Source organism: Haemorhous mexicanus, chromosome 2 (genome assembly GCF_027477595.1).
Source record: "Haemorhous mexicanus isolate bHaeMex1 chromosome 2, bHaeMex1.pri, whole genome shotgun sequence".
NCBI lineage: Eukaryota > Metazoa > Chordata > Aves > Passeriformes > Fringillidae > Haemorhous > Haemorhous mexicanus.
This window is the reverse complement of record NC_082342.1, coordinates 120,035,203-120,058,335: the sequence shown is the minus strand read 5'-3', so window position 1 is coordinate 120,058,335 and position 23,133 is coordinate 120,035,203. Positions and strand designations below refer to the sequence as shown.

The 23,133-nt window shown below is 44.1% G+C and overlaps 1 protein-coding gene across 4 annotated transcripts in view; it reads right to left on the bottom strand.

The window, feature by feature from the left end:
* The window catches only part of HLCS (holocarboxylase synthetase), a 142,841-nt gene that overhangs the window by 115,653 nt on the left and 4,055 nt on the right, over positions 1 to 23,133 (bottom strand). For 2 of the 4 annotated variants that reach the window (XM_059840142.1, XM_059840145.1), the window contains exons 2-6: positions 22,051 to 22,203; positions 15,840 to 15,917; positions 14,423 to 14,585; positions 11,961 to 12,820; positions 7,974 to 8,156 (exon numbers count right to left, since the gene is read on the bottom strand). In XM_059840142.1, the coding sequence (XP_059696125.1) occupies positions 7,974 to 8,156; positions 11,961 to 12,820; positions 14,423 to 14,585; positions 15,840 to 15,917; positions 22,051 to 22,203 (1,437 nt within the window). The remainder of the gene's footprint in view (positions 1 to 7,973; positions 8,157 to 11,960; positions 12,821 to 14,422; positions 14,586 to 15,839; positions 15,918 to 22,050; positions 22,204 to 23,133) is intronic. The other 2 variants (XM_059840143.1, XM_059840144.1) reach the window with 2 other exon arrangements.

Below are 23,133 nucleotides of genomic sequence, written 5' to 3'. Positions count from 1 at the left end.
GAAGTATCATGCACACTGACTGGAAGCCAGCCTTGAAACATGAGAGAATCCAATTCCATGAGTGGCACTTTGGTCAGAGGCCAGCACATCATAATTTCACATCAGAGTTAGCTGCACAGGAAGATTAAATGCTACTCGGTACAAAAGGCATTAACTTTTAGTTCTCACAGCAGCATAAAGCCCCTTTTTATGGAGAGTGCTATAAACAGCAGACTTGCTTTCACTCCTCAAAGCTTCCTGCATTTTCCAAATGATCCTCAAAAACATTTATTGAACCAATACACGGCCCAAAAGTTGTTTACAAACCATAATGCAGAGGAAGAATGCTGCTCATTATTATGTGCCTACAAAAGTGCTTCGTGCTTGTTTAACAGGAACAGCATGTTTGCTGCCATCCTGCAAGAAGGAAAACAAAATCTGAAGTAGACAAGTGTAAAATAAAGGCAATGCTTGCCAGATTTTCCTTTCCCTCTCCCCTAAATACATGGCCAATATTCCCTGCAGATAAACAGCAGAAAAGGAAAAGGTGTCTTCAAGCACCACCTGGAATTACTTGGCTCCACATTTGGAATTCCCTTCACCTCCCATCAAGATTTCTTAATTGGAAATGTTTTACTGTATTCTGACATTTCTTAATTGGAAATGTTTTACTGTATTCTGACATTTCTTTATTGGAAATGTTTTACTGTATTCTGACACTAGATGCCATCGACTCCTGTGGAATTTCAAAGGCTGCTTTCACACTGAGGAAATATTACACAGGGCATTTGCTGCAAACATGCAAAGATATTTTCATGTAAATCTATATACAACACACTGGGCAGAAAATGCTTTCCATCCCTCCCCTGGTTTTCCCCTTGAAATCCAGCTCAGAAGTGTCCCCTGCTGGCAAACACATTCCCCTGGCTGCAGGAGATGGAGGGAAGGGCTCAGCTGCACCCAGCTTGGGGAGCAGCAGAAATTCCTGTGATTTGGACAGAGTGACAACCCCAAGGTGGCTCAGCTGGGCAGGGACCCTGCTCAGGACTGGGGAGTGCCCTGGGAACACTGCAGCACAACTGGGCTCCCTTGGAAACAGCTCCAGGGAAAAGGCTGAGGAAAGTTTAGGGAGTGAACAAATTAGGGGGTAATCCAGCCTTCAAATAATTAGAGAATTCCAGAATGGATTGGGCTGGGAGGGACCTCAAAGCCCATCCAGTGCCACCCCTGCCATGGCAGGGACACCTCCCACTGTCCCAGGCTGCTCCAGCCCCAGTGTCCAGCCTGGCCTCAGATGCTTCCAGGGATGTGGAATCCAGAACTTCCCTCTACTCGTGGCCCCTGCTCATTATCCCTCACCCCAAAGCCTGGATTGGTATTTTGGTGAGGAGAGTTTGACACCCAATAACTTGAAGTGTTCAGGTTCTTGGGCTGATAAATGACATCAGCCAGTCTTGGACCTGGATCACTCATGGAATCATGGAATCACTGAGGGGTTTGGGTTGGAAGGGACCTCAAAGATCATCTCATCCCACCCCTGCCATGGCAGGGACACCTCCCACTGTCCCAGGTGCTCCCAGCCCCAGTGTCCAACCTGGCCTTGGGCACTGCCAGGGATCCAGGGGCAGCCCCAGCTGCTCTGGGAATTCCATCCCAGCCCTGCCCACCCTGCCAGGGAACAATTCCTCATTGCCAAGATCCCATCTGACCTATCCTCCTTCACCTCAAAGCCACATTTACAGGAGGCAGCACAAACAAAGCTCATTTGCCACTCAAATCCTCTTTCTCACCAGGATAAACAATCTCTCAGTTGACCAGTTGAATTTTTGTTTCACAAATCACTAAAAAGCCTTTTACAGTTTCACAGCCACGTTGCACTATAGGGGTGCTTGAAAAAGCTGCCTCTGAACAAAGAGCCAAGAAAATTTTCTTGAAAATTTTTCCTGTGACTGTGCCATTGGTCCTCATCATCTTCTTCTCCATGCCTTCCACCCGCAGTGCCTGTTACTACTCCTGATTTCATGGAATTATCAAGGTGGGAAGAGAACATCAGGACCACCCAGTGCCACCCCAGCCCCACCAGCATCATCCCAAACCTTGTCCCCAAGGCCACATCCAGACTGCTCTGGGACAATTCCAGGGACTCCAAACCTCCCTGGGCAGCTCAGCCCAAGGCCTGACCACTCTGCCAGGGACATTTTCTTTCCCAGTCTCCAACCTGAGCCTCCCCTGGTGCCATCTGAGGCCATTTCCTCTCCTCCTTTCCCTGCCCCTCCTGGCAGGAGCTGTGCAGAGCAATGAGGTCCCCCCTGAGCCCCCTTTTCTCCAGGCTCAGCCCCTTCCCTGCTCCCTCAGCCCCTCCTCACAGGACAGGTTTTCCAGGCCCTTCCCAGCTCTATTCTCTCCCCTGGGCACAGGCAAAAGGATTGTTTTTGTCTGAGAACAAAACAATTTTTCAAGGCAAGGTGTTAATTTTATGTCCCTCAGTGCCCAAGACAAGGAAACCTCAAACAGAGCCTGGAGGGGCTGGAGCGTGTCCAGGGCAGGGAACAGAGCTGGGAAGGGGCTGGAACATCAGTCTGATCAGGAGAGGCTGAGGGAGCAGGGAAGGGGCTGAGCCTGGAGCAAAGGAGGAGCAGGGTGGACCTCACTGCTCTGCACAGCTCCTGCCAGGAGGGGCAGGGAAAGGAGGAGAGGAAATGGCCTCAGATGGCACCAGGGCAGGCTCAGGTTGGAGACTGGGACAGAAAATGTCCCTGGCAGAGTGGTCAGGCCTTGGGCTGAGCTGCCCAGGGAGGTTTGGAGTCACTGGAATTGTCCCAGAGCAGTCTGGATGTGGCCCTTGGGGACAGGGTTTGGGGTGCTGCTGGTGGGGCTGGGGTGGCACTGGGTGATCCTGGGGGGCCCTTCCCACCTTGATGATTCTGGGATTCTGTGCCTCTGTCAGGGCTGCCTTGGCACAGAAGTACCTGTGAAAAGCATCCTGCCCTGATGCCTTGTGCAGGCTGAGCCAGAGCAGAGGCTGGGCAGAGCTAAAGAATAAAGCAGGGATTGATTCCAAGGATCTCCTCCATGGACCCACCCTGGGCAGCACCAGAGCCCAGCCAGGGCTGCCCCCAAGATGACCCAAAATGGCCCCAAAATGCACGGCCGGGCACGGGGTCTCTCCCTGGGATCAGCTCTGCTCCATTTGCACCTTGCAGTTCATTGTCCCAGCCCAGCTTTAGCCCAGGCACTCCCACCCTGCTTGTTTTTCTCTCTCCAGCCCACGGGGTTTGTGCTCCTGGGCTGAGATTTGGCTCATTTGTCCTTGGTGCCCAGCTGGAGCAGGAATTGTTTTGTCTCCCTGCTCTGTGCACAGAGCTCTCCATCCCATAATATGAAGCCCAGACCCACACACTAAAGCAGCACAGAACATGAAAAATAGAAAAACTCAAACCTGAGGCATCAGGACTGCTGCAAAACCTGCTCCACAAACTCAGCCTAATTTAAGTTTTTCCCTCTACCAAATAACTGCAACCCCAAAGTTTCCACATCTCAGCCAAGAACCAGCAGGTCTGTGAGGAAACCACAGCAATAAAAGTGTGCAGAGTAATGGAAGACTGGGGAGAAAGAATTAAAAGATGCTAAAACACACAGGATTTCTTCCACCATGGGACTGTGTGACAAGTGTTACACACGTTCACTTGGGTACAAGAGGAGAGGTCACTGAGATACACAAACCAGAGCAGAGCAGCTCTGAACTGTTGGATTTGGACACAGTCCCTGCACTATTTCATCATTCTGAGTCCTAATGAAGCAAAAAGAGGAAACCAATGAGGCACACAGACTGACCAAACCACATTCCTGGAGAACAATTCCCTTCAGAACCAAACTCCAACCCCAGCACACAGCAGGAATTGGGATTAGAATCCAGACACTGACACTTCCCATGAATGCCAACACTGAAAAAAGTTTGCTTTATGATTTGTGTGGCCCTTCTGGGTTTGCAGGTTTTTGTTGTGAAGAAACAGAAGTGAATTTGAGGAGGGGAGAGGGAAGAACACAAAACCAGCAAGTGCAAAGCCACCCTCCCTGCACACACAGGCAACTCAGAGCCTTGCAGCCCAACCAGTTCCTCTGCATTTAATATGGAAAGAAGCCCTAAATCCATGGAGTCAAATTCCAAATATTTTTAATTGACAGCACAGCTATCAGTCCTTGGGGGAACTTTTACAGATCCATTAAATCCATTCCCCAAACCCAGTAATGTGCTTCAGCAAAAACCCATTTTTATTTGTACAGATGCTTTTACACTGCTTTATGTAATTTTTTCTGCTACTTTGCCTTGAAAGATCTTTTCATTTCTAGCCAAGAAATAAACTGGGAAAAGCCTTCAAGTACAAAGGTTTTTGCTCATTTCAAATAATACACATAATACATGAAAAAAAAGTGATTTATCAGTGATTTATTCAAGTCTCTCACTGTCTGTTGGTCATTTAGTATTTTTCTCAGCTCTTATTTGACTTCTGAGCCAGAGAAATGAGCAAGTTTCCTTTCTGGAATAAATCATTCCAAAGAGCTCTTGGTTTTTGTTCTACTGTCTGTAAGGCAGGGATGATGCTCTTGCTTTGAGAAGAGAAAACAAGCAAATCTCCCATTTTGGAGATTACACATTTTTGGTTCACTTATAAACAAAAAAAATGGATAGTAATAAAAACTCTGGAGTTTCAGTGTAACCACCCCTGATTTTAGCACTGGAAATTTAAAAAAAAAAACCCTGAAGTTGAATCTCAAGTCCTCCAACACCCATGAATATGCATGGAGATATTTCAGAAACAATTGTCTCCAAATGTAGCCTGAAATCAGGGTTCATTACAGAGTTAGCTGAGAGTTCGAGTTTCCCATCCTCAAAGGAAGATTTATTCAGGATAAAGTAACTCCACATTTTCTTGGCTGACATAATGGACCTGGAATTTAAAAGCAGACTGTGCCACCCCAGAACCAGGACAGGGAAATCTGCTCTGAGCTGACTCTGCCCCAGCTACTGAATTACTCAAATACACAGAAAAAAAAATAAATTTCAGCCTGAGGGGTTCTTACTCAAGTTTTCAGATGAGCAAATGTGTGGGTGAAACAATTCCTAAAGGGAATAATCACCACTGGGACAAATCTCATTCTTCAAGGAGTAAATCCTTGGTTTGAAACCCACTCTGAAACCCCCTGCAATAAAACACAATCCTGCCATTTATGTCTGAAAAATTATCCTTGGAGATGGCTGAAAGAGCAAATATTTCAGAGTTTAAGGGCAAAGCTGCAGAAAAAATCAGATTTCTGTGGTTGGAGCTGCCACTGAACATGTGGGTGCCAGACACTGGAGTCCCCCTCCCCACAGGACACTGAATTTCCCTCTCCATTTGCTCTGCAGCCCAGCAAGAAAAGCAGAAAAAAGGAAGATGCTGGGTTTTGCTGTCAATACTGACCTCTAAAATTACACTCAGCATCAAGTTGAGTAGATTTAATTAAGCTTTTAACCAGCATTTTAATGGTTCTTCCTTTAATTGTTCTTCAGTTGTTGTTGCTGTAGCAGAATCCTCCCTGCTGAGATCTAAAATCCTTAAAAATGGACATGACCATCCATTCAGACAGCAGAGCTTGCAGCTGAATTTAAAATATTATAATTTTATATTTATATATATATTACAATTTTATATTTTACATATATTACAATTCCAGTTCTGCTCGTGTTTTGTTGGCTTTTTTTAATCCATGCAGCAGGACTGTGGTTTTAAGGTCTGTGCATTGGAAATTAAAACTTCAAAATGGGAATTCTGAGGAGGAAAAGTAAAAAAGTTTCAAATCCATCCTTCAGGAACAGCTTCAAATTCCACTGCAAAAGGCACAAAGACCCACAGAGTGGAGAGGAAGATCTGAAATTCTTAATAATCCCATTTCTGTCAATCAGCAGCATGGGTTTGATGGGATTATTAACAGCATCTCAACCGTGATGCAGAAAAAAACAGATTTTCCAGGAATTTTCAGCAAAGGCAAAGTCAGGAGAGGCTGTCTGTTCACAGCATAAAGTTTAGAATGTTATCTGATGCCCAAAAGGTAGCAGGAAACAGGTCAGGTAAAGTTCTGATCAAAAATGGAAGAGGCACCAAGGGAATCTCACAGAATTTCCAGCTCTGCTGGAAATTGAAGAGCTCCCCAAAGCAGCACTTAGAGCTGAAAAAATTTTAAAATTACCCAAAAAAAACCCCTCAGTTTGATTTTTTCTTAATGGAGTAAAAAATGCAGAGCAAACCCAATTGTTATTTTTTCCTCAGAAGCAAAAGGAACTTGGGGTTCCCAAAACAAATTAGAAAATGTGAGCAGGGGAGGGGAACCAGCAGGTTTTTAACAGAAACTCCACTTTGGGGATGAGGAATCATTCCTGAGCTGCCAAGTCTCAGCTATATAAAATTATTTCTCATTATTTTTAGATCTGTTAATAGAACCTTGATCATTAATTAACTAATTGTGGCATTTTTATTACAGGGAAGTCCAAGAAATCAGCCCAAAATCATTTGCTGGCAATAAAATGAAGGATTTCCTCCAATAATTCACATTTTTGGTACCTCCTGGCTCTCTGGGAAAGCAAGGGGCCTATAGAGAATAGGATGGATGGGGGAAAATAAGTAATTTGTGAGAAAGCTGAACTCTAAGACATTCATTACTTATTTTAATGTGCTCTCTCTTCATCAGGAACTGCTGTTGTCACAAGCTGCAATTTCATTTTACACAAGATTCTGGAGTTATATCAAGGCTAAAGGGAAAGACATTAAAACAATGACTGCACACAGCAAAGCTGCCATTAAAATATGCAAATAAACCAATTAAAATCACATGAAACCACTTAAAAATTAATAAAGTTTAGGAATAAAATAATTTATGAATAGAATTTACGATTTAAATTTTGAAACCTTATTGTGGTATAAACTTTAACTACAGAATATACAGTTAAAAATGATGGTCTGCAACCCTGGATTATGCCACTAGATGGCAAGTTTGGATAGAAATTAGCTGAATTTTAATTTATTACATGTTTGAGGAGTCCAAAGGTATTGGATAGAAACAATAATGAAAAAAAAAAACAGAGGAAGAGGAGAACAAAAATAGGAAGAGTTCAATAAACAAGTCTTGAGTCTGGAGCACATTAAATACGAGCCAAAAAGGTGGAATGGGTTTTAGTTTTGTTTCCACACTGCCACACAAATGGAGAATCCATCCACACAGGGGTTTGAAATTGTATTTTAAAGAAAACCAAGTGGAAATCCCTGTTTTCTACATTCCTGACAACTGTTCAGAGCAGTGTCTCACAGGGAGGAGAGCAGCTCTGAGAGCTGACATCTGAATTACAAACATGCCCAGAAATATCACAACATCCTCAGCAATCAGGGATGGATCTCCTGGGCCATCAGCCCCTCCCCATCCCCTCACTCTGCTCCTCACCATTCCCAGCTCCTCTTCTGCTGCCAGCCTGTGCAGAATTTTTTATCTTGATTTATCTTAATCTTTTAAATTTTTATCTTAACATCAAGAGGTTAATTTTTTATCTTGATTTATCTTAATCTTTTAATTTTTTATCTTAACATCAAGAGATTAATTTTTTATCTTGATTTATCTTAATCTTCTATTTTTTTATCTTAACATCAAGAGGTTAATTTTTTATCTTGATTTTCTATTTAAAAAACAAAATTCAATCCCGTCTTTCAGAGCAGTTCTGTCTGTAGCTCACTACAGCCTTCAAAAGGGACAGCATGAAAAAGTTCTTAAGAGAAATATAATAAAATTAACCCTGCACAATTTCCCTGTGGGTAAATTCAGAACTCCTTTTAGCAGGAAACAACACAGTGATGGATTAAAGATTAAACTTTTTGTTTACCTGAAACAGCTGTTGAAAATTGTCCAAAGAAAACCACCAGGCTTTAAGAGAACACTGAATTTCCCTGGCAGGGTGAATCCCAGCTTACCTCATCTGGAGAGAGCAGATAGATGGGAGTTAACTCAGGAATGGCACTCTGCTCACAGCTCAGCCCAAGGCAGGTCAGGATCTCCCTGAGAACTTCATATCTCTTGCAATTGCTCATCTTGAGCAAATTAAAATCCTCTTCAGTCTGCACATCCATGGAATTGCTGTCCAGCTCCAAATGGGCCTGGCAGGATGGATAAAAAAAAGAAAATCAGTTTCCAACTCAGGGATCACAATCATCAATACACCACAATTTCCTCTAAAACCTACCTAAAATTTCCCTTCTTCATAAACTTCTTCTGGAGTTGATCCAACTTGTATTTACCCACTGATATTTAACTTTCTGCTTTCCAGGTCTGCCAGAACCAACAGCAAGGTTGGTCATTTTCTGCTTTGGACATGGACAGAATTCCATTGCAATTAAAATGGCATAAAAACTGAAATTCCATAAAAACTGAAATTCAATTACAACTGAAATTCCATCAAAATTGTAATTCAATTACAACTGAAATTCCATTAAAACTGAAATTCCATCAAAATGATATTAAAATTGAAAGAGCTTTCTAGAACTTGTACAAGGCACGGGGAACTCAAGCGAGTCACATGAATGTAGTGGAAATCAGTGCAGATAAAGAAACTCTTCTGTCTAAAAAAGTTACTTTGTCACCTGCTAGAAAATCACTCCTCATGGCTGGAGCAGATGCTTAGAAGCTGAAATTAAATGCAAGAGGAAAAAAAATCCTTCATGGACTCTTTTTTTGCTCTTTTTTTCTGATTTTTCCAAGATATTTCAAAGCCCTGGGATGTTGGAACCTTGGTTATTGAGAATTCCAGACTTTCTGTGCAGCCAGGCACTGACCCCCAGAGAACACTGCAGTGACCTGAGGGCCTGGAGAAGCTTCCAGAATGGAATGACAGAACTGGGATTGTGGGGGTGGGGTTTGGATAGAAGTGTGTGATATCCCAGGGTGGGAAACTCAGAGCTGAAGGGTTTAGAATGCAGTCAGAGATAGAAAGCAAGGTGGAGGTTTAGGGTGGAGGCTGCTCCTTCTTCTTCTCCTTCTCCTCCTCCTTCTCCTTCTCCTTCTCTTTATTTTCCTTCTCCTTCTCCTCCTTCTCCATGGGTTTGGGTGGTTTTGTGCCATTGGATAAAAAAGTCCCCATTGTGGCACGGGTGGTTGGGCGTTGGGTTAAAAGGGAAAATAATTGAGGTGTCATTTCTTAACTGGACAGTTTATCCTTCAAAGGCCTTGGAGAGAGAGATGGGGCTCCATTTTTAGTGTGTTGGAGTGAAGTGCTGCAGAGCTCAGGGTTTGTGAGACTGACAGAGACAAGAACTGATAAACAGCTGAGTCCAACAAGAAATTCCCTCTCACACATTTCATCCTGACCATGGCAAAAAAACCCCAAAGAATTCACACTTGTACTCTCTGCAGATTCATTTCCTACTGTGAAATAAAGATCTTATTTTTGTTCATTTCTTCCATTTTGCAAAAAATTCATGATGTTCTTTGTGTTTTACATATTTTCATTGAAATTCAGGGAAATTAATGAGTGGGGCTGCCCCTGGATCCCTGGCAGTGCCCAAGGCCAGGCTGGACACTGGGGCTGGAGCACTTGAGACAGTGGGAGGTGTCCCTGCCATGGCAGGGCTGGGATGAGATAATTTTAAGATCCTTTCCAACCCAAACCACTCCATAATTGTAAAAAAAAAAACACATTAAATAGGGGGCAGGACACACCCACCCACCAGAGGAGTGCAGAAAAAAGGGAAACAAAGGTACCAGAATATTTCCTGGCTGATGTCACTGCCTGCAAACAATAAAGGCTTTTCAAATCCAGACTGGAAGTCATTTGGAATTATAAAATGTCACACTGATCCTTTTAATCTGATTTTTGAAGTTGTGCTCTGATGCCCTTCTCTTTTTCCTGGGGAAAACCTCTGGAGTATTAAGTTTTACTACAGCAGGAGGATCAATTTAAAGGGTGCAGCAAAGCAGAACTGGCAGGGACAGAATCAAATCCATTTTCTGGGTGCCTCCAAAAAAAAAAAAAAAAACAATAAATATCCTCCAATGTCTAACAGAGTTCCCAAAAATCCAGCAGATTTAAGCTGATAAAAGACAAAAACACTTCTAAGAACCCCCTGAATATTTCTGAGCTCTGTAACTTCCACAAGACTCTTGCTACCTGATCCCTGAGCAGCTCAATTTCAGTGCTCTGGGCTCCTGAGAAAGCTCCAGACCTAAAATATTGGTAAAAAATAGAACCTTTCATAAAGTTGATTCAGTTTTATATTCCTTAATTTCATCTTGGAAAACAAATCTTGCTCTGCTTTTCTCAATGATTTATTCTCCAAACTTATCAAAACTCAAAACTTTAGCAGGGAATATTTCAATCATCAGTGACCAACATTTGCCTTCCCATGGAAGCTTCCTCACCCATTATCCAGAAGGTAAAATGAAGAAAAAAATATTATGAACACTTGAACTCATCTGTTTCATTTCTTGGGGTTTTTTTTTTGCTTGTTTGGTTGGTTTTTTTTGAGGGTTTTCTTTGGCTGTTTTGGTGGTTTTTTAACCAGAGATCACAACACCATGACACTGGAGAAGCACCTACTTCCTGGGATATTATTTTTAAGTGGAATTAATGATTTTGGCTCACCCTAGACTACCCCAATTCCACTCCCCAGATTCTCTGAGCTATTTGATAGGTGCAGAATATTAAACATTTAAACCTTTAAAGCCTGAATAATGATTCAGGAAATAAAAAGTTTCCAGCAAAGTTTATTCTGCACTTCTTACTTTGCCACAATTCCTCCTTTTGTAAGGATTTTGTGGGATTTATTTCCCAACCCCCCAAAATCTGCTCAAGCTGTATTCCTGCACCACCTCCAGCAGGCAGAAAGGGAACAGACAAAAAAGGAATGTGACAAAATCCCAGAATAACTGGGGTTGGAAGGGACCTCTGCAGGTGATGCAGTCCAACCCCCTGCCAAGGCAGGGTCACCTGGAGCAGGTGACACAGAGAAGTGTCCAGGTGGCTTGGGAATGTCCCCAGAAAGGGAGACTCCATCACCTCCCTGGGCAGCTGCTCCAGGGCAGGAAATTCCTCCTGGAATGGAGGTGGAACTTTCTGGGCTTTGGTTTGGGGCCAGAGCTCCCTGTGCTGTCACTGGGCACCCCTGGGAGGTCTGGCACCACCCTCTGGCACCCCTTGGAGAGATCCCCATGGAGCAATGAGAGACATTCCTGCTTCCAGCAGTGACATTGCCCTTCTTTAGCACCAAGAGAAACCCACCCTGCACTCCCAGGACATCCTGGGAATGGCCCCCTCTGGGAAAGGGCAGATTTGGGTGGGATGGAATTCCCAGAGCAGCTGGGGCTGCCCCTGGATCCCTGGCAGTGCCCAAGGCCAGGTTGGAGCTCTCTGGGACAGTGGGAGGTGTCCCTGCCATGGCAGGGGTGGCACTGGGTGAGTTTTAGGATATTCCTCTGCTGGGAGGAAAGGCTGGCACAGCTGGCATTGCTCACCTGCACAGGAGAAGCTTTGGGCTGAGCTCAGGGTGGCCTTGCAGGGCCTGGAGGAGCCCCAGGAAAGCTGGAGAGAGACAATTCCCAGGGGATGCAGGGACAGCACCCAGGGAATGGCTCCCAGTGCCAGAGGGCAGGGCTGGGTGGGATCTTGGCAATGAGGAATTGTTCCCTGGCAGGGTGGGCAGGGCTGGGATGGAATTCCATCCCTGGATCCCTGGCAGTGCCCAAGGCCAGGTTGGACACTGGGGCTGGAGCAGCCTGGCACAGTGGGAGGTGTCCCTGCCATGGCAGGGGTGGAATAAAACGATGTTTCAATTCCCTCCCAACCCAAAGCATTCCATGACTGCACACCTCCCCTTGACAGGAACCCCCAAAAACACACAATGGGAACAATTTTTTTAGGATTGCACACCGAGCAGCCACGAGGAAATGAATCCCCCTGCTGACAGTACCTGGACAAGGATGGCTTCTCCTCCACTGCTGCCGTGAGTCAGGTGCACCATCACTGCATCCTTGGCAGCGTTGTTCAGTCGACTCAACACCTTCACTCTGCTGCCATCTCCCTTCAGCCCTTCCTCAAAAACACAGCCACTGACCAGCAGGTTCAGCTTCACCTCGGTGCTGTCCTTTTTCCACACCACCAGCTCGTGCACCGCCCTCCTCAGTTTGTTTCTGTGCTTTATCTGCACTCCCCCAAAGGTGAAGGACGAAGAAAGGCCAAGAATCTTCCCCCCTTTGGAGAGGAATTTCATGAACTGCCTGTGGATGCCCTCGGGGATGGGCTCCTCTGTGGCAATGAGCAGCAGCAGGGAGTTTTCCACCCAGGGCTCTCTGAGCACCCGCTCCTGGTGCAGCTGGTACAAGGTGTAGCTCTCGGCATCGATGCACTCCCTGAGCACGGACTTCACCAGCTCCAACCTCCCTTGGGCAGCCTCAGAGCCCAGGTAAATCAAGATATTCGGGGGTTTCCCAGCCAGGTTTATCCTTTGGACTCCTTTTTGCAGACCTTGCTGCTCCTTCTCCTCCCTGCTGCTGCTGCTGCAGTCCTCGGGCAGCTCGGGGATGTTTTCTGCGGAGGCGAATTTCACCGACTCGATGGTGCTGTTCTCCAGCTGCAGGCACTCGTGGCAGCTGGAAAGGTGCAAGTGGTGGTGCTCCCCACCTCCTGTTCCCTCATGCTTGGATTTGTCCTCCTCAGCTCGTTCTAATCCTGATTTCCCAGCAGGAGTTACTGCATCCATGTCTGCGCTTCTCTCTCCCGCCGGCGCCTCCTTTGCCAACTCCTTCAGAGCAGATTCCTCTAAATGGACAGCTGCAAAAGGCAAAGATACCAAAAAAGGGTTCAAATGATGAGATTAAAAGGGTTGGGATAAATATCATTAACAGCAGAATTCAATTTCAGTACAAATGCCCTGTAACAGCAAGAATTTCACTTATTTGACACAACAAATCTTATTTCCCCCCCAGGACAACAGAGATTTGCACTCATACCATAAATCTAAAGACAAAATGAAGAAAAGAAAATACCTCTGGAAAAATACTGCTCTTCTAAGGAGGGCAGGGTTTAAAATTGCTGCTGTTTTGAAATAAACTGTTTTGAAATAAGCTAATAAAGTGATGGTATTGGGTAAGACAGATATTGAACCACGTCCCATGCACTGCTGAAGGCTGCAGATAAAGGTTTGGCATGAGAAAAGGGAGTAAAAAGACATTTGAACAGATTTCAGTGTGCAGAAAAGCAGAGAGACACACCCACAGCAAGATCTGGGAGCTAAGAATCCAAGGGAAAACAAGAAAATTAGAAGAACTGTTAAAAATTCCCCTTTTCCCCTGAAATGACAGAAATTCAGAGCAAACCAAGCGAGAAGAGAAGAGCCCAGATGATTATTGCCAGCAAGAAATGTGCAGAGCAAAGAGGAGAGGAAAAACACTCATCACAAGGGAGGGTTTCAAGGCAAAACCTGAACATTTCACTGAATCTTTCCCCACTCACACACAACCAAATCAATTTATTATCCTTTTAATCCAGGGAGAAACTCGATGAACAAAATTTTGTTGATCCAACTTCAATCCCTTTCCTTATTATGAAACTACATCCCCTGTGGAGCAGAAACATGAAGCAAGATTTCTTTTTTTTTTTGATATCCCAAGGGAATTTCAGAGCTTCCAACCTCTGTTATTCCATCCAGAGCATCCCCCAGCCTGTTCTGGAGCACTGGAAGGAAAAGGAGGCAGAAAACATTTTAAAAAGGGACTGACTGGGACAGTCTCAGCTTCCATCCTTCCTTGGGGCAATATTTATGCAGAAAAGCCCCAAGAGAGACAGAATTTCCCATCAGATTCTGCTGGGAAAATATTCCTGTCCTCTTGCACTTCAGCTAAATGTTGTTGATTTTGTCATTCCTTTATTTCTGCCTGTGCACTGTGAGCTACATTAAAAAAACAGCAAAGCAAACACAAACCCCATTAAAAAAAACTAAAAAATCCCAGCCCAAATTGTCCTCAATCCATGTTCAGCTTTGAATACACTTCAATTTCAAATACGAAAAAAAAGAGAATATTTCCTAAAAACTTTCAGCCTTGGATTTTTAAAAATAGATTTGATAATCTGACAAGATTTAAAGAAAGTATTTTCTAACTTTGGAGCACCCTGGGATAGTGGAAGGGTCCCAGCTCACAACAGGGGCTGGGAATGGATGATTTTTAAGGCTCCTTCCACCCCAAACCATTCCAAAATTAAGGCAGAGCTACAGAGGGATCAACCTGGAATCCCAACAGGAAGAAAACACTGCCAAAAAAAAAAAAAAAAAAAAGGCAAATTTTTCAGGTAGGTATAAAGAACTATGCCCAAAATCCTAAAATAAGCATAACTCAGGAATGCTGTGGTATGAAAAAGGATCAGGAGGGTACTTACAAACAATCCTGTGGGGCACCATCCCGTTCTCCATCTGCAGCCTGTCTTCCAGGAAGGCTATTCCAAGGCTACTGAAATTATCTACACTGGCTTCAGCAATTAACTGAAAAGGTTCACCAGGTTTATAGGCCAAGGGTGAACAAAAGTCTGACCACTTGACAATCTAGAACAGAGCATATGGATGGCTTTCAGTTGGGAAAGTGGTGGGGAAATCCTCAAGGAGCAACAATCTGCAAGAGGAACTGCAGGGGAATTGAATTTACTGAGGGGGGTGGCTTTAGGCAGCAAAGATTGAGGAAGAGAAAAAGAGAAAAACATCCACAGCAAGTGTTGGGAGCAAACTGGGAGCACAGAGGAATCATTCCCAAAGAACAAGGCTCTAAAAGTTCCAAGCAACAAAATGGCAAGCAGAGCTGTAAGAAAAATTCTGTTTGGGTTTGTTTCTTTCAGCAGAAACTCCAGGCAAGAATGCTGAGAAAAAGAACAAAATTAAACTACAAGGGTTCAGCTCCAAGGTGCATCCACAGGCTCGTGCAGGCAATGAAATGAAATTCTTCCTTTGCCATTCCCAGGGAATTCTTCATCCCCAAGTCAGTTCTGAGTGCATTTGGAACCAAAGCTGCAGGGAGACTGGGTGAAAAATTAAAGAAATGAAATTCTTCCTTTGCCATTCCCAGGGAATTCTTCTCCCCAAGTCAGTTCTGAGTGCATTTGGAACCAAGGCTGCAGGGAGACTGGGTGAAAAATTAAAGTTAAGCTCTGCAGAAGGGACATTTACATGCAGCAGTGGTAAAAGTGGGCAGATCTATTTTAAAAATTAATTGTATCATAAATTAATAAGTTAATTAATGACCACAGTTAGCATTCTGCTTTCAACAGGTGTGATGGTGCAATTTGGTACGAGAAACTCAAAAACTCTTCAGCCACTTGAGAAGCTCAGTGGGAAACCAAATGTGGGGAAATCTCACAGGCCTGAAATCTCATAGGTTGCAAATCTTAAACTCCTAATTTTAATAAAAATTATCAGAACATTAACTAAACCCCAGGGTACAAAATGTTTATCGACACCAACAATTCCTTTTTCCAGGAAAGAAACATTGCACAAGCAGGAGACACAACTGGATTCACAAACCACTTGTTCTCCCATGAAAGAATTTTTAGAAACCTGCCTTCATGACCTAAAAAAAAAAAAAAAATCAGCCTTTGCCATGTTCCAAAACATGGGGGGACAAAGTGCAACTCCCTCAGAGCAGCTGCAGCACGGGGACACTTCCATGAGGTTCAGCTTTGCACCCCCACACAGCAGATGCAAAACACTGACTGAAGGAAGAAAAAAAACCTTATTTTGGATGCACAAACTGGAGGAGAGCTGTCAGTTATTCCACTTGTTCATAATCAGACCATCAGCTAAATTTACCTTTTTATTCACTGCAATTAAATGCTTTACACAGCACCCAAGGGAATCCAGCTGCAGCTTTTGATCTTGTGGTGTTTCCTAAGGGAACAAGAGGACAGAACAAACCACCCCAATGGTTCTGTCTCTTGTCTAAGTCACTCTCAGAGACAGTTTCTGGTGAGAAATCAGCAAACCCAAGCGAGACCATCCAGTCTCAGAGTGGTTTGGGTTGGAGGAACCTTAAAAATCATCCCAGTCCCAAACTCTGCCATGGCAGGGACACCTCCCACTGGGCCAGGCTGCTCCAACCTGGCCTTGGGCACTGCCAGGGATCCAGGGGCAGCCCCAGCTGCTCTGGGAATTCCATCCCAGCCCCTGCCCACCCTGCCAGGGAGAAAATTTTTATTAATATCTGATCTAAACCTGTAATTTTTCAGTTGGAAGCCATTCCCTGTGTGCTGTCCCTGCATCCCCTGGAAATTGTTTCTCTCCAGGTTTCCTGGGAAGGAATCAGCAATAAATTATTTTTCTGGGAGTTACATCAGCAAATCTGCTCAGAAGTAGAAACAAAAATACAAATTAGAAACTGAATCCTAGGGTTTCTAGGTAAGCTGGAAGGTGAGTTGAATTTTTCACCAGGAGGGATTGTCAGTAGGAATGGAAAAATATGGAAAGGGCAGGTGGGATTAAAGCAGATCCTCAGAGGGGTTGGATGAAGAGTTTCAAGGCTGCAACTCTGAAATGCCACAGGCAGGGACACCTCCCACTGTGCCAGGCTGCTCCAGCCCCAGTGTCCAACCTGGCCTTGGGCACTGCCAGGGATCCAGGGATGGAATTCCATCCCAGCCCTGCCCACCCTGCCAGGGAACAATTCCTCATTGCCAAGATCCCACCCAGCCCTGCCCTCTGGCACTGGGAGCCATTCCCTGGGTGCTGTCCCTGCATCCCCTGGGAATTGTCTCTCTCCAGCTTTCCTGGGGCTCCTTCAGGCCCTGCAAGGCCACCCTGAGCTCAGCCCAAAGCTTCTCCTGTGCAGGTGAGCAATGCCAGCTGTGCCAGCCTTTCCTCCCAGCAGAGCTGCTCCAGCCCTCTGCCCATCCTGGAGCCTCCTCTGGGCTCTCTGCAGCAGCTCCAGCTCCTCCAGGGCTGGGGCAGCTCTGCAGGTGGGCTCTCAATCCATATTTGTATTTCTGGTATTTGGATATCTAAGAAGAAACCTGGCTGGGTATCTTCTGATCCATGATTTCTGCTAGTCCTGAGTGAAAAAAAAATCCCTTTCCCAGAGGAAAAGGGGAGCAGAGTGTGTGGGGTTTTACCACCCTGGGGCTGAAACCCCAGCTCTGTGACACCAGAGGTGTCCCAGCCTCAATGGGACTGCCCATGGTGGAGGGTGAAGGATTTCCAGAGGATTTAAATATCCTTTCCTACCCAAGGGACAGGCACAGGTAACACCCACACCTGGAGGCTGCCAGGAAGATCTGTTCATGCTCTTGATCCTTCTTCTGTGGCACCAAGGGAAATCTCAGATGTAAAATTTAATTACTGCTGCACAGTGCAAACAAAGGGAACCCAAAGAAGCAGCTCAGAAAGCAAAGCTCTTGCCAAAACCCCTGACCCTGAAATCAGACATTGGCTCAGAGCAGAGCAAAACCCCTCAGGGAATATTCTCCAGCTTTCCTGCTATCCAAATCTAAATCTGGATGGCAATTCCAAATCAGAATTCTCTCAGAATAAAGGATGAAAGGGCAGCTCTCAGCAAGAGATGAGACATTATTCAAACTCCTCTTTTCTGAGTCCCCCTCATTCTCACCAGTCACAGATCACTGATAGTCCTACAAAAAAAATGGCTTTTTTGGCCAGGAATTCCCCCAAGAGCAACGTGTTCCATCCACAGCCCCTGGCTAGGGTGACAGCCAGAGGTACCAAAATTAGGAGCACTTTACTGTGTTCACACAGAAGAACAATAAACAAAATAAAAATTTTTAAAAAAGCAGTCCTTTTCCTCTTTAGTTTTGATTTTTTGCCTGGTCTATCACTTCTGAGCTTTCTAAATCAAATTAATTAGTAGTGTCCACAAAAGAATGCAAAATTTTCCATCCTAAGGAAAATGAAAGGAAACCCAAGAAGATTAAAACACCCCAATAAACCCAAAAGAATAGATAACTAGAGCTTCAGTGCAGGTGTTTTTGTGGATCTTTCTGCTACAAAAATTAAAAATAAAATAAAAATCTTCCACCTGAGCTGGCCCAGGTGTACAAGAAGGAGGGCACAGCTCATTTAGCTGCAGAAGCAGAGCCCACCTGGATGGATTCCCCCTGCCAAAGGCAATAAAACCATTCCCAAAGCAGCTGCTGCAGGTTTTCCCCAAGGAAACCTGGGCCCAGTGCAACCAGAACCAGGAGATTTCAGCAGCAAAGGTCCCACCAAGCTTCATGGAGCTCAGGATTCCTGAGGCAGCACTTGTGGACATCCCCCCTGAGCTCTAGAACGGGCAGGGGATGAAGGCTCCCAAATTCTGACTGCAGCCCCAAAGCTGGAGCTGAGCCCATTCCCAGAGAAATCCACTTCTCCTCTGCTCCCCCTGGTCCCTCCAGCAGGATCAGCTCCTGGAAGAGGTGACCTGGAGGACACTGGATCCTTGCTGGAATTGTGGATATGGGGAATATTTCTTTGTTTAACAACTCTTGATTCTTAGGAGAGCACTGGTTTTGGCTTTTGCTCATGGAGAGGGTTTTGAAGCCTTTGGGATGAATTAGAATTTATGAGTGTGTGAAATAGACAGTTGTACAGTTTATCACAGGGTGAAAATTTAGAGTTTTGGGGGTTTAGTATGGAGGTAGATAGAAGACAAAATAGAGGATTTTGGGTGTTGTTTGATCTTTTTCTTCTTTATCTGCTTTACTTTCTACTGTGTTGGAATAGAGTGATTAGTCAGGGAGAGCTGTAACACAGATGTTGTGTGGCAGACAAATAATTAGTCATGGGTAGAAAAGTAGAAATAAAGTACATTTTAAGAGTTAAGTAGATGAAATAGCTTTAAAAGACCTTGAAACTGTACACTTTGTGACTTTTTTCTGCCTTCTCTTTGTGTGCTAAGTCTAGTGTCGACAGTGTGTAGAACTTCTGATAAGACAAAAAACAAACAACAACTTGAAGACTAAAAGATTCTCTTAGATTCTCACACAGGGAGCAGCCAGGCCATGAGCACCTGTGGATGGGATCTCCTGGAACCCCAGGGAGGAGCCTGAAATTTCCTGATTCCAGGAAATCAGGGTGACAGGTGGCCCTTTGGGGACAGCCAGGACAGCCCCTTCTCTGTGGGAAGTGGATTTGTAGAGAATCCTTGGAAGTTGGACAGAAGGTTCCCACAGGACACACCTGCATGTCAACTCTGAGAGAAGAAATGTTGACTTGAGGGTTTAAATTAAAATTAAGGTTTCAAATGAAATTAAGCCCTTTTAATGCTGCTTTCAAAATTCCCTACAAATCCATTTCCCACACTTATCCCTGGCCCCAGGGGTGATCCCAGCCTGGGATCATGGAGAGTTCTGGGATTTCAGCAGCAGCCCAGATGTTTTATTACAGCCTCCAGACACATCCTAACATGGACATCTTCCATTTCCTCCTCTTCCCTGGGGGCATTGAGATCCATCCCTCCTCTCCCAGAGCCTTCCAGGGCCTAAAGGGAGCTGAACAAGAGCAGGAGAAGGATTTCCCACTGTCCCAGGCTGCTCCCAGCCCCAGTGTCCAGCCTGGCCTTGGGCACTGCCAGGGATCCAGGGGCTCCACAGCTGCTCTGGGAATTCCATCCCAGCCCCTGCCCACCCTCCCAGCCAGGAATTCCTTCCCAATATCCCACCCAAATCTCCCCTTTCCCAGTGGGAAACCATTCCCTGTCACATTCACATTCTCTGAACAATCCCTATGCCCAGGATTTTTCTCCTGGGAAGCTGAGAAGCCTCAGAGAAAAAGGAAAACAATCCTGATCTCATTTGCTTCTCCTGTGCTGTGCTGATGTGGAATGTGTTTGGAGATTGTTCACCCACAGGTGATTGTTCCACTGCATTCTGCTGGGAGCTGTTTTCACTCTTTGGCCAATCAGGGCCAGGCTGTGTCAGGGCTCTGGAGAGAGTCACCAGTTTCCATTATTGTCTTTTTAGCCTTCTGTTAAGTGTCCTTTCTGTATTCTTTAGTATAGTTTAGTACAGCATTCTTTAATATAATATAGAGTAATAAAATAATAAATTAGCCTGCTGAGAACATGGAGTCAGATTCATCATCCCTCCCTGCCACGGGGCACCCCACAAATACAATAACTCCCTGTCTCCTGTCACTCCATTCCTTGCCCAGAGCTGCTCTCCTGGAGCCCCTTTAGGCTCTGAGCTCTCCCTGGAGCCTTTTCTTCTCCAGGCTGAACAATCCCAACTTCTCCCAGCCTGGCTCCAGAGCAGGGGGGCAATTCCCACCCACAGCCAGAGAAAAACGCTACTGAAAATCTCAACAAAAAGTTTCTGGGTCTGTTAGAAACACAAAATTATTCACACTGATCTGAATGAAGCAATTCCCTTTTTATTCCCCTTAACATCACAACCCATCTGTACCCCTTTCTATGCAAGAATATTGAACAACTGTACCAAGAATATTGGATATCTGTACCCCTTTCTGTGGAAGAATATTGAATATCTGTACTCTTTTCTATGCAAGAATATTGAATATCTGAACCAAGAATATTGGATATCTGTACCCCTTTCTGTGCAAGAATATTGGATATCTGTACTCTTTTCTATGCAAGAATATTGAATATCTGGACCAAGAATATAGAATATCTGTACCCCTTTCTATGCAAAAATATTGAATATCTGTACCCCTTTCTGTACCAAGAACATTGGATATCTGTACCAAGAATATTGGATATCTGTACTCCTTTCTGTGCAAGAATATTGAACATCTGTACCAAGAATATTGAATATCTGTACCCCTTTCTATGCAAGAATATTGAATATCTGTACCCCTTTCTGTGCAAGAATATTGAATATCTGTACCCCCTTTCTATGCAAGAATATTAAACATCTGTACCTCCTTTCTATGAAAGAATATTGAATATCTGTACCTCTTTTCTATGCAAGAATATTGAATATGTGTAACTCCTTTCTATGCAAAAATATTGAGTATCTGTACCCCTTTCTATGCAAAAATATTGCACATTTGTCCCCCTTCCTATGCAAGAATATTGAATACCTGTCCCCCTTTCTATGTAAGAATATTGAACATCTGTTCCCCTTTCTATGTAAGAATATTGAATATCTGGACCAAGAATATTGAATATTTGTACCCCTTTCTATGCAAGAATATTAAACATCTGTACCTCCTTTCTATGCAAGAATATTGAATATCTGTACCTCTTTTCTATGCAAGAATATTGAATATGTGTAACTCCCTTCTATGCAAAAATATTGAGTATCTGTACCCCTTTCTATGCAGGAATATTGAACATCTGTACCTTTTTCTGTGCAAGAATATGGAATATCTGTACCAAGAATATTGAATATCTGTGCTCCTTTCTCTACCAATAATATTTAATATATCTGTACCCCCTTCTGTGCAAGAATATTGAATATATATACCTCCTTTCTATGCAAAAATATTGAATATCTGTCCCCCTTTCTGTGCAAGAATATTGAATACCTGTACCAAGAATATTGAGTATCTGTACCAAGAATATTGAATATCTGTACCCCTTTCTATGCAAGAATATTAAACATCTGTACCCCTTTCTGTACAAGAATATTGAACATCTGTACTCCTTTCTATGCAAGAATATTGGATATCTGTCCCCCTTTCTGTGCAAGAATATGGAATATCTGTACCAAGAATACTGAGTATCTGTACCAAGAATATTGAATATCTGTACCAAGAATACTGGATATCTGTCCCCCTTTCTATGCAAGAATATTGAATATCTGTCCCCCTTTCTATTCAAGAATATTGAATATCTGTACCCCTTTTTGTGCAAGAATATTGAATATCTGTACCCCTTTCTATGCAAGAATATTGGATATCTGTCCCCCTTTCCATGCAAGAATATTGGATATCTGTACCCCTTTCTATGCAAGAATACTGGATATCTGTCCCCCTTTCTGAGCAAGAATATTAGATATCTGTACCTCTTTCTGAGCAAGAATATTGCACATTTGTACCCCTTTCTGTGCAAGAAACAAGGAGATTTTCTCACCTCCTTGGCAGAGTCAGGTGCTTTCTGCAGCTCCTCTGTGTGAGCAGCAATGCTCTCTGTCACAAAAGCAATGTGCTCTGCTGGCAGCAGCTCCTCAGGGGGAGGAAAGGGAGAAACCAGAAGCCCACTCCACCTGTTTAAATCATCAAGGAACTGAAAGAAATAGGAAAGGAGAATAAGTCTGTGCAGGAAGCAGCTGATTTAAGAGTTCCTTTTTAAATTATGCCCAGCTTAAATTCAAATCTGACCCTCCAGCCTTACAGGAGGGGTGATGATTATTTCACTTTCCCCAGGAGACAAAGGAAGGGATAAAGTTCTCAGGAACTTTACAAAGGAACACTAAAAGTAAAACTGAAAGTGACAAGCCACGTTTTTAAGCCAACCCAAACTCCAGCTCTCAGCTTTACAGGAAGAGAGGGTGGAACACAAAACCCCTGAGCCCCTGGCACTGTGACCCTTGGGGGACATTTGCCCCTGGCAGCATCCCTCATTCCCCTGATCCTCCTCTCCCCTCCACACTGAACTTTGAATCCTCGTGCCTCTGCATCAAAATTCCTCATTCACTATGAAACTCATAAAATAGAAAGAAATCATTCATTCAGAATCAGTTTTTCCATCAGTTGTTCTGTCCACCACTCAGCAGATCACTGCACCAAAGTTTTCTTCATTAAATCACAAAAGTTTCCCTCTCTTGCCCTCAGCAAGATCAAATAAAGCTCAAAACCTGGAATCAGCAGATCAAAAAACACATTTGAGACACCTCACAGCTTCTCAGGAAAATATTCCATCAATTTCGAATTTTTACATGGATTTTGCATTGAACTTCATTTGTCTGATAAATTTAAAAATGGCAAACATTAGAAACAACTGTTTTTCTGTGGGAAACAGTAAAGGTAAGAAGATTTTTAGAAAGTTGTGAAAGGAGGCTTTAGAAACAGAAAGAGCAGAGAACTCAGAGCTAGCTGTGGTTGTAAAGTCTGAAAGCAGAAAAGTTACAATAGTACAGTAAGCAAGGACATGAAACAATGAGAGAACTCAAAACATGAAACAATTGAGACAACTCAACTCAGTTTGAGTTTCAGG